The sequence below is a fragment of the Hydra vulgaris genome, chromosome 02 (assembly GCF_038396675.1).
Source record: "Hydra vulgaris chromosome 02, alternate assembly HydraT2T_AEP".
NCBI lineage: Eukaryota > Metazoa > Cnidaria > Hydrozoa > Anthoathecata > Hydridae > Hydra > Hydra vulgaris.
This window is the reverse complement of record NC_088921.1, coordinates 521,318-533,885: the sequence shown is the minus strand read 5'-3', so window position 1 is coordinate 533,885 and position 12,568 is coordinate 521,318. Positions and strand designations below refer to the sequence as shown.

Genomic DNA, 12,568 nt, shown 5'->3' with positions numbered 1-12,568 from the left:
AGTGTTTATTGCATAAGCATCTGATTCATCTGTGCTCATTTTGACTAAAAGTTTAGTGATCAAAATATACAGTCATTAATCAAAAAGTTCTGGTAGTGGCTTTTGATTCTAAACCATTCTACAAAAAAAAAAAAAAAAAAATAAGCGTGCACTAACTCCCAGAGTGCTTTAAAAATCATGACTGCTTTATTCAAGGTGTGTACCTTCATAATAGACTATTGACAACATTGTTTTAAAATTTTAACAATAACTACATTTGTTGATAGTTAAGAGAAAAGTTAATGCAGAAGTTAAAAACCATCCTCCAACATATTCTTTTGTATCTTGTTTCTTTCGTACTCTATCTCTACACAATGATATCATTTACAAAACTTTGATTTTGTATCCATTAATCTACAGGGTAACTGTATTTATCTCAAAGATTTTTAAAACTATAGTACAGTCTGTACATATGATACATTGGAGATGTATGGAATAAACATTTGCGAAGTATTGCACATCGGTAATATATGATAGTAATTGTTTTATTAAAAAAATTGTATTTACAAAAATAAAATAAAATATTATTTCCTTAATTTGAATTTCTGAATTTCTTTTACTTTTAATAACATCATTTTGTATAACCTTATAATAACATGTTAAACGTTAGGAGTTTAACTAAAAAGTAAAACTATTTGCATCAAAATTTTTTGTGTTTTCCAAATATATCAAGTTTATGATACCAAAGTTTGGTCCAGGCTATTGGTTTGAATATCCAAATGTTCATTAAAACATATTTGGTTTTATTGATTTGCTAACTAGTGCTTTTACTTGAGAACATCATGTGAATTTTTGTGATCATAAAAAGTATTTTAAGAATCAATAACATAACTTTTGACAGTTTTTTATGTTGGAAAGTTTTATTAATTGTTTCATTCTCTGTTAAATAAAACCATATTTTCAATTGTGATTAATTTAGTAACTTTATCAGAATAAAATCTATATTAAAAAGAATTTCACTTTTAGCCAAATAAAAATTGGTCGATATTTAACGAAATTCTTATTAGACATTCGTTTTAAAATGGTTCCAGTACATTAAAACTACACTAATGATTTTTTGAAATCAAAAATCACATTTTCTGAAAATGTGATTTTCAAGCTTCGCCATTTCTTTACGTATGTTGTAAACAAATAGATAAGCCGGCTGAGCTATTTGCGTAAAATTTGCAGTTTGCAGCGCACAGTGGGCCAGAATGCACTTTTACTGGACAAAATTCATAACTAATTTAATATTAGAGCTATATTCACTAAAATTAGTATGAGTACTAATATGATGTCTGCGCTTTTTATGAAGGTAATATTTTTTTATTTCGTTGCTATGGATACCTTTATTTTGCTTAGCAACAGCCTACTTTTGTTATCTGCAGATATTTTATAAGTGCTATATTCACTAAATTTGGCATCAGTACCAATATGATATCACACTTCTTACAAAAGTGATAATTTTTTAAATTTAGTTGTCATGGATACTTATATTGCTTAGTTACCGGATACTTTCCTTAGTTACAAAGTGGTAAATTGATATTTGAATATCTTATCGGATTTTTGACCCACCTGTATTGAATAAAAATTGAGTATTTAGGTAAATAATGTTTTAGGAATAATAAAAGCAAAAAATAGTGCAAGAAAACGTTATCAATTTTAAATTACATTAAAAAATTATAAAACAATAATATCGTTTGAAGATTGTTTAAGTAATTGTAAAACATCTGAAGGAAATGCTCTATGATTTGTTTGGTGTGATGTTGATTTACGCAATGATGAAATAACAGGATCACTGGAAACTAGGAGTCTATTGATAAGATCAGTATTTGTTGCTTTTCTGGATGTTTTTCGGCTGAAATTTTCGCGATAAGATTTAAATTCTTTATTTCTAGCCTCTTCAGCTTCCTCTGACATAAGTCCGATGGGTAATGTGAGGCTTTTAATTATGCCATGTCCATGTATCAATACTTTGTGAACTGATTGAGCCATGTAATACCATGGATAAAGGGACACATATAGTCTAAAAGTGTCAAAACAATAATCCTTGAACTTTAAGCAGTCTATTTCATATCCTGAAGAGAGCGTTACCAAGATAATGTAAAATCTGAATATAAGGTTTTGGTCAATACCCAGAATTTCAGCTGTTTGTTCAAATGCTGCAAAAGCACGCCTTGAGGTATTGCCGTCATTACTTGTTCCAGAACCACCACTTTTAGGGAAATCAACAACAAGTCCCATTTTGTTCATAAAATCAGTCTGAATCTTTTGTTTAGCTACAGATGCCTTTTCTTTGTGTTCTTTAGATCTTGCTTGCCACTTTCTTGTTTCTTTTTTATATGCAATGTGCAATAACATCTCAAAAAATCAAATCCATGCATGAAGACTGGAAAGACCATATTTGAACTCTCTGTTAGTATAAACTATATTAAGGATATCAAGACTATTCATATTTTTTGGAGAGACACCACACACTGAACAGCATTGGTATGAGTTATTTTTTTCAGATAATATTGTTTGAACCTTCCCATCAATCATTGTAAGTTCAATAATACAATTCACTTCAATAGAAGATCCGCAAACCTCTCATAAAATCATACCCAAGCTTTCTATCTCACTTTTAATGTACTGATCTTCTTCAATCACAGATTCCTTGGATTCCATTTTGTATGCAAATCTTATGGGTCTACAATAGGCTGTGGAGGACGACTTTTGATTTCTCCAAATAGGCACCTTTTCGTTGCTGTTGTTAAATCCAGTCAAATCCAATGGGACAAGACAAGTAATAAATAATGATTCTTCACGCTTTAAATCTCTGTTAATGTCGGGTTCTGATAAAACTTGTTTATAAATGCTTTGGCCAGTAGCACCATCAAAACCAGCCTTACACGTTAGTGTCATTGTTTTTATTGCTTTGTCGTTCAATATCAAGTGCCTTAGCACAGGTTCCTGAACTGCACAGATTCTTTGCAAAGTATGAGTCATTAAATCTTTTAAAGGAACTGAAGCTGAATAGTCCTCCACTGTTATGTTTGCAGGATAACATTTCAATTTTGCATCTCTGACATCATTGTAAGCGGGGTAGATGTTATATTCTTTCTCCAAGGCTCCGCTTCTTATCTATTGATAGGAAGCTTTTGTCAGACTTGCATCAATTATTAAAGCCAGTGCTTCGTCTGCTGAATATTTAGTTGCTTTATCTGTATTTGATATATTTAAAACATTCTTGGCAGCAATAACAACAGATTCATCTCTAAATTTTTTATTAGCAGCAAAAAATAATTCATTGGATGAATGAGATTCAATTAAACAAGATACACGCCGTTTTTTAGTTTTATTAGAACTATTATCAAATGCAACTGGTTTTCGACCACGTCTACTTGCAGTTGGTTCATTGTCTTTTTTTCTGACAATTAAATATTCATTAAGCCAGTTCACAAACTTCTTTTCAAAATTTTTCACAGTATAGTTTGCAGATTTCCACTTTTTTTTATACAAGTAAACAAATCGTTGAACAGCATGTCTAAAATCAACGTCTTTAAAATCAGCAAATTTTGGCTGAATAAATTTTAATATATCTTCAGTAATATTTTGTTTTGAAATACTAAGATTGTTTTTTTGGAGAAAATTATGAATGTCTAAGTTTAACAAAACCATATCTAAATAATTATTGTAACAAGTATTTTGTATTTAAAAGTAAAATGTTATAATATATATGCCGCCTGGACTACTAATACTTGTTAGTAATTAAGTTACTACAAGTGTTAGTAATTAAAGTTAAAAGTAATTAAATTACTGTCAGTGTTAGTAATTAAATTACTAACAACTACCGAAAATATGTTGTTGCTATGTTATGCAAAGTAAGGTATCCATAGTAACCAAAAAAAGTTAACCTCATAAGAATTCTGAATCTCATTTTAATACATACCCCCAATATTGTGTATTTAGCGCAAGTAAAATACTGTTAAAACAACGTTAATGTAAAAATGAGTTGTTGCTATGCAAAATTTAGTACCATAGCAACCAAGTTAAAACATACATAAAATCTGAACGGGGATTTAAGGGGACGAGCAATCAATTAAAACTCGATTGAAGCATCATATAGCTCAAATAAATATAAGACAACACATGGCAAATTGTGGTAATTATTAGTTTTTGTGCGGCAAAAAATAAGTTTCTTAAGAAATTTTTTTTTTTAATCTGTGATTTTCAAAGTATAACCGAGATAACATGCTATGACAAATTTATTCCACACATTGGTTTTTCTTATCTCTAAATACTCTAGAATAACATGTACTAATTTTTTGTTTCAAAAACGTAGATGTAATTGAAATATAACACAACGTTGATGTCACCGTTAATTACTTATTTATAATTTTTTTTTATTTTTATTTTATCTCAATATTCAAATGCTTAGAGTCCTGGTAAATAAGGGATTTAATATAAATAAATTATAAATAGATTTCTCCTAATATATGTAGATACTAAAATTAAATAGGTTTTCAAGATTAGACTACTAAAATTTTTCCCATTTTGTCCACCTACTGGCCCACTGTGCAGCGGTACCAAAATATATTTTGGTACCAAAATAAAATCGTTCCTATTACGGCTCTAGCAACTATCAACATTATAATAATAGTAATAATAATAATAACTTTTTTTTGAAAAAAGGTTTTGCCGTGTTTTTGGCTGCTCTTCAAGAATATTAATTAAAAAATGGAAATAACGATCAAAAATATCGAAAAAGTTATTACAAACAAGTTTGAAGAACAAAAACGAGCTTTGCTTAAAGAAACAGAAAGGTTATTAAAAGACCAAGAAAAGAACTTCACACAAATAGTGAGTGGAAATGTAAAAATAATTACTGACTCGACAAAATAGAAAATGAATTAAATGTAAACAAAGTAAATATGCGAAATATTGAAAAAGACTTAAACGATGTGAAAGAAAGTCTCAACTTTCAAGAAGAAAAAATAAAGGAAGAATTAAAACATATAAGGAAGAAATATGATCTTGAAATTAAAAATATAAACAAGAAAAATACTGACTTAGAAAACCGCTCTCGTCGAAACAACATTAGAGTCCGATGGTCTAAAAGATCCACCAGGAGAAAGTTGGAGTGGTTGTGAAAAATCTGTGAAAAATATTTACAAACAACCTTAAAATTTCAACTAAAATTATTGTGGAACGAGCGCATCGAGTTGGGTCGTGTAAAGAAGACAAAACACCAAGAACTATCGTAGTGAAACTTTTAAGCAACCAAGATAAAATTAAAAATTTAAGTTCACTTAAAAACCTTAAATGAAGTGGAATATATATAAATGAAGACTTTGCTAAAGAGACGATGGAAGAGAGAAAGAAACTTTGGGAAGAAGTTAAAAATTTTCACAACCAAGGTAATAACAATACGCAAAATTTAAATTTAATAAAGTTTTTTGTCGTGAATTTAGAAAATAAGAAAATTTTTGCGTATAATTAGGAAAAAGTTTTACGTAAGTTTAAGCGATTGAAACAAAGTTAGTTCGTTTAACTAAAGGCCAAACAATAGATTACGAAACGCAACACTTTAATGTTTTTAAATCGGCTAATAACTTTTTACTTAATAACTCTTACGATCCAGATATGCATTTTTTTTAATGAAAATAATTTTAACTCGCGGTTTTTTGAATTAAGAACTTTTAAAAATGAATTAAAATCATTAAGCAGTAACTTTAAGGTGATATACATAAATATAAGACGTACAGTTAACAATATTGACAAACTAAAACATTTTCTTATAGAATGTAACTATTTGTTCAGTATGATTTGCTTAACAGAAACTTGGTGTTCTGGCGAATCATCAAGAATAAATGCAAACCTAATAATTCCGAACTACAAACTAATATTTTATGAGCGAAAAGTTCAAAAACGAGAAGGTGGAATTATAACATATATTCATAATGATCTAACTACTAAAATTAGAGACGATCTTTCGGTTTCTGATGCCGATGTGAGTTCTTTACAATTGAAATAATAAACAAAAAATTAAAAAATATACTGGTGTCCACTTGTTACAGACCACCTGAAGGTGATATAAAAAACTTTTCAAATCACCTAAAACAAGTATATCTAAAAAATAACAAAGAGCACAAAATATTATTCTGTATTGGAGACATAAATATAAACTGTCTACAGTACGATGAAGATGCTGTTACAAAACTTTTTTTGAAGATATGTTTTAACACTACATCTTTTCTATAATAAACCAACCAACCCGGGTAACATTTAATTCAATCACTGCAATAGACAACATGTTGACTAATTCATTATATGATTCTTCATTAAAAGCAGGTGTAATCAAAACGGATATATCCGATCACTTTCCGATTTACTTTTCCTTTTTTCAAGATACAAAAAATAATAACTCTAAGATCAAAGTCTATAAACGAAAAATTATTAATTTTACTATTCAACAGTTTAAAGACTCACTATCTGCAGTAAGGTGGGATAGGATTTACCAAGAATGCAACCTTGGGCATACCAACTCTGCATATAATGAATTTAAAGAAATATTCTTAAAGCACTATGATAATCACTTCCCAATTATAGAACAAGAAATTAAAAATTTTATATCCGCTGCGGACCCAATTGTATTCTGTCTTATATTTGACACCTAAAGTTTCGCAATCGTCGTTTCGCTCAGCACATTCAATTATTTTTCTTCTATCATTGTGGATGAAACATAATATTTTTTTTCAGCTTATTCGGTGTATGGTTAACTTAGGCAAGTAAATGTCTTTAAACATATTAAGTAAATTAAATAGTTGTGTAACTTAACTGGTTGTTTTGATTTAGTTTCTAGGTAAATTTACTGTGATGTACTTTATCCATTTAAGTCTATTCTTAAGTAACAATTATATTATAACACAAATAGAAATAAAATTTTTTATACTATAATATGCAATTTTTGAATTATGTAAAGAGATATTTAGAGACACAATCTTAATGTTTTGTTAAAAAAAAAAGCAAACTTTAAAATCTTTATTTTATTAAATTTTGCTGATAAAAACATGAAATCTGAAAAAAATCAATTCAAAAAATAAAAACACCAATGTAATAACTACAACAGCATTTTAATATAAAGAATGATAACACCAAGTTGGTGTTGTTGGTGTCACAAACAGCGATATATCTGAACCCCAGGCGCGTAGCTACCCTATAGCAAGAGTAGACACAGCCTTAAGAGCCCGTCGAAAAAGGGGCCCAAACGTCGACATTACTCAAAATTCATAAATTGAAATTGAGATGTTAAAATTTGCAATAGAGCTGGCAAGTTTTTATTTTAAATTTGAATTTTTGTTATCTAAGTAACGTTTGTTATATTTTGCGCTAAAATATTTATAAACTATTGCAGTTCAATCAGAAATCTTTAAAGAGTATAGATTTGTGTTTAATTAAGTCATCGTTTTTTATTTTTGTGAACTTCTACGTTGTTTATTTAGTCATATGTATATTAACATACATTTATATTTTTTTCTTATTACCAAAGGTAGACAAGCACTATTGCATTATTTCATTTTTAATATATTACTAGTGTGCTAGCCCGTTTTAAAAAACGGGTTTAATATATATAATATTTAGAGGTCTTTAAAATGGATCATTATGTCAACATTATGTCATACCTATGTGTTAACGTCAAGAACATTGTTTGAACTCAATTAATTTATTGGATTGCCTCAACAATACGTGTTTCTGACATTTATAAAATTTATGTATTTTTTTTTTAGGAGTAAAAAATTAATTCAAAAAAATAATAAAACTATTATATATATTGATTTCACCAGTTTTTGGAATTTATAGTAAGACCCTTCTCATGGCGGAATCTACATCTAAAGTTAAAAATGGCGCTGAAAAGCGTAAAATTAGAAAGGAAAAAGATTTGCAAAAATTGCCCAAGCTCGATGTATTTTTTAAAAAAAGTAAAAATAATATCACCAATCTGATAATATAGATTCTGTGGATATAAATGAATTTCCGAAAACTGAAGAATCAGAACTACTGATACTGCTACTGAAAATGCAGTACAAATTGAAGGAGCAAATAATGAAACAGCAGTAGAAACTAATATTCACCCTACGGCACTAACTAATGATTTGGGTAAATATTTAAATCAAATTATATCTGATGACGAAAAACGTTTATTAGTACGTATTCCACCGCATCGGCCAAAAGGACCATTTTCCAAAGATTATAATCTACAGAACAGGAGTTTTGGTGAAACTCCATTATTACTACACATCAAAATATGGTCAAATTCTACGTATTTGGCTATATTTATCCATACTTTTAGATGCTGTCTACTGTGAGCCATGCTGGTTATTTTTAAACCAAAATGGCCAAATGGAAAACTGGTCTGAAAGATTGGAAAAATTTATCTACACGTGTAAGTTCTCATACCTCTTCACAAGCTCATGTTAATGCTTGTGCAGTATACGAACTATGGAAAACTAATCAGACAGTTGATGAAACACAGGAGGAACAGTTACGTTATAAGGCATCCTTTTGGAAAATGGCATTAGAGCGTTTAATTTGGATAACGCTAATAGTCGCCAAAAATTCTTTAGCCTTTCGCGGCCATCGAGAAGGATTTACAGGAGATTACAACGGAAATTTTTTGTCGCAAGTAGAACTACTTGCTCATTATGATGATGTGATGAAACAAATTATTTCAATGCCTTCCGGATCCATTACGTATCTTCGTCCAGATATACAAAATGAATTAATAACAATTTTGGGAGTAAGATTATTGGAAGAACTAACTGCGAAAATCAATACATTGCCATTTTATTCTTTAATGTTAGATACGACACAAGATACCACTAAGAAAGATCAATTGAGCATTGTTATAAGACATGCACATATAGATCGCAGTGAAAACGAAAAAGCGTCACACTTTAATATTATTGAATACCTATCAAGATTTCTGAATTAACGAATCATTCAGCCAAAGGAACTACTGATGAGGTTCTGCGTATACTTAGTGAATTAAATATTCCAATTGAAAAGTGCTATGGTCAAGGTTATGATGGTGCCAGTGTTATGAGTGGAATTTACAATTGACTCAGTAAAACTAGAAAAAAATGCAAACAAATGCTGAATGTGTCCACTTTAACAGTCACAACTTGAATTCAGTTGTTAATTTAAGTTTACTTCATCTTTTTTTTTAGTTATAAGTTTGCCCGTTTAAAATAGTTACAACTCTCGATTTGGTAAAATATATACATGGCGGGGGCAAGAAGAAGACAAAATAGTTTTATCGCCAAGCGTATCTGGCTACCATGATGTAATGTCATTTTATACCACACTTCAAAATATATATTCTTTCTTTGGAAACAGTATCAATCGGTGGGATCTGCTGTCACAGGTTTCTGGGGAATCGGAAAAAACTTTAAAAAAGCTTAACCCTACACGTTGGTCAGGGAGAATACAATCTATAGCAGCTATTAAAGTTCGTTTCGTTGAAATTTCAGAAGCAGTTACAAAAATAATACTGCAATCAAATAAGGTGAATGAAAGAAATGAAGCAGCCAATATTAAAAAACAAATCGAAAATTTTGAGTTTGTATTTATTACTGTAATTTTATTCAAAATCATGACTGAAATCAATTGTATCTAAAATTTTACAAAAAAAAGATGTGGATTTAAGTACGGTAGTTTCTGCATTGGAAAATTTAAATATTAAACTAAAAATATTTAGCACTTTAGCTTCCATTTTTGAAGAATTCAAAATGGAAGCTAAAGTGCAAGCAAACTTGTGGAAAGTTGATCCGCGTTTTACGTGTAAACGACGAAGATTGTTAAACTTCATTTTGATGAATTATCATCAGATTATCGTTTTAGTAAAAGTGAAGAAATATTCAAATGTTTTTTATTATACACTTGACAAAATAATTGTCCAAATCGATAAATGTTTCACAGGAATGAGAACTATAGTGTTTTATTTGTGATATGTACACTATTTAGCACGTGTTTTTGTTTCTATAAGATCTTATAAATATAGTGTATTTGGAAAGTGATTTTTCCGAAATTTACATGACTTTTATTTTACACACTACCCGTTGCAAGTGTGGAGAAAAGTCTTAACAAATTAAAAAATAATTAAAGATTACAAAAGAAATGCAACCACTCAAAGCAGACTACATCATCTTGCATTACTAGCCACAGAGCATAAAACAGCATCAACAATGGATGTTAAAGAAGTTGTCAATATCTTTGCAAATGCAAAAGCTAGAAAAAAAGTTTTTTAATATTATGTACTTTGTAAGTGTTTTTCAAACTGTGTTCTTTTCTGTAATAATAATAAACTACTGAATTTATAATATATTTACTGAATTTACTTTTTTTATAAAATAAATTTACTTACCCAACTTAAAAATACAATAAACTCCAATAGTTACCTTATTCAACTATTCTAATTCTAATTAAATATTATTTATATAATGCTACTTAACATCTAGTTAAGAAATATTTTTTTATATAAACTTTAAAAACCGCTCTAAACAAGAAGCAATTTTTTTTATTATTAGTGTTTTAAAACTTAAATCCGATAATAAAACTTAAATCTAATTCACTTAAAGGTTAAGGAAAAATTATATAATTATTATATTATATTATATTATTATATTATTTATATTATTATTATATTATAAATTATATAAATAAATTATCAATAGATTTCTCCTAATATATGTAGATACTAAAATTGGAAAACAGACATTAAATATATAACATTAAGGGATTGTACATAAATCATGCAAAGCAAAATATATTTAAAAAACAGAAGTAAGAGATATTAGGCTCTTTTTTTTTTAAATTTAAGTTTATACCAAAAATTAGATAATGTTTTTGATAAAAAAAAAATTTTGTTCTAATTGTAAGATTAGTATTTTTAAATTTAATTAATGTTATTTTTTTGATCTAATTTAAAGTGCCCATATTACCAAGTGGTGTGGGTAATATGAGCACTTTTGCTCTTTTTTTAAAGCCACTTTGTTTTTAATAAAAAATTTCGGGTGTACAAATATCTAAGTGAAACATGAATAAAGATCCCTAAAAATTGATTATTCGCAAAAACTTTGGATCCAGCATAATTATATATGAAAATATTCCAAATTCCGCTTAAGATGCTCATCATTATCTACCCAACACTTACTGTAGGAGAGCAATAGTTATTTACAAAAAATAAAATTTATATATGTATGTATATATATATATATATATATATATATATATATATATATATATATATATATATATATATATATATATATATATATATATATATATATATATATATATATATATATATATATATATATATATATATATATATATGTGTGTGTGTGTGTTTGTGTATGTATATATATATATATATATATATATATATATATATATATATATATATATATATATATATATATATATATATATATATATATATATATATATATATATGTGTGTGTGTGTGTGTTTGTGTATGTATATATATATATATATATATATATATATATATATATATATATATATGTGTGTGTGTGTGTTTGTGTATATATATATATATATATATATATATATATATATATATATATATATATATATATATATACACACACACACACATGTCTGCAAATAACGTTTTTTAAATTGTAGACATGAAAGTTTTCAATTATCCCGCCGGACCTTCGACCCCTGTATGAGGGGTGTTGACCTCCCCATCTAAATGATGGGTGGTCGAGTCCCCATACTGAAACCACCTCTGAAATGACCGATGGGTCAAAGGTCTGGGCTTCTTTTTCCGAATGACTTTATAATCTTCATACGTAAGTTCTAAAAATTAAAATAAAAGTTGATACATTTTTTTAAAATTTTAATTTTAAATTTCAATTTTAAAATTTTAATTTTAAATGATGGAGCAAAATTATAATTAAAAAATGTATTACTTATAATCAAGCAAATGTTATAGCAATTGAGAACTTATAATTACCGTTTGGTGTTTTATCTAAAAAAATATAGACTTAAATGTTCTTCTTGCTTGCTAAAAGATAAATAAAAACACGCACATAAGACATTTTAAATGAAATTTTATCTTTGCCATTTGACAATTCATCTAGATGGAAAAAAATTGTAAATATATGAACATTTGAATTTTTTTTACATAAGTACATGTATATAAGTACATAACATAATTACATTTACATAAGAAAAATTTAAAAAAATAGTAAAGAAAATCCTAAATTACAAACTAAATTATGAACAGTATGCCTAACTCACCAACTCGCCTTTGAAGGAGAACTAAAAAAAAAAAAATAAACAAAATAAAAATTAAATCTAGGCAATAAAATCAAACTTACTTATTACTTCATTGCTATCTCAAAAAATTAGGACGCTATTATAATGTTTTGAAAGTGTTTTACCTATGTGAAAAACTACCAAAAGAAAATTATTCAGTTACCGGATAATGAGGTCGATGAAGCTGAATAGAAATGATATCTATTGCTTATTTTTTTTT

At 27.8% G+C, this 12,568-nt stretch overlaps 1 protein-coding gene across 1 annotated transcript; it reads left to right on the top strand.

Moving 5' to 3' along the window:
- Positions 1 to 8,392: 8,392 nt before the first annotated feature.
- LOC136076916 (uncharacterized) lies at positions 8,393 to 8,992 on the top strand. The gene has a single exon (XM_065790779.1). The coding sequence runs from the start codon at positions 8,393 to 8,395 to the stop codon at positions 8,990 to 8,992; it is 600 nt and encodes a 199-aa protein (XP_065646851.1).
- The last annotated feature ends 3,576 nt before the right edge of the window (positions 8,993 to 12,568 follow it).

Excerpts from the sequence above, each read along its gene's own strand:
- LOC136076916 (XM_065790779.1), top strand. The coding sequence starts at position 8,393 with ATGGCCAAATGGAAAACTGGTCTGAAAGATTGGAAAAATTTATCTACA.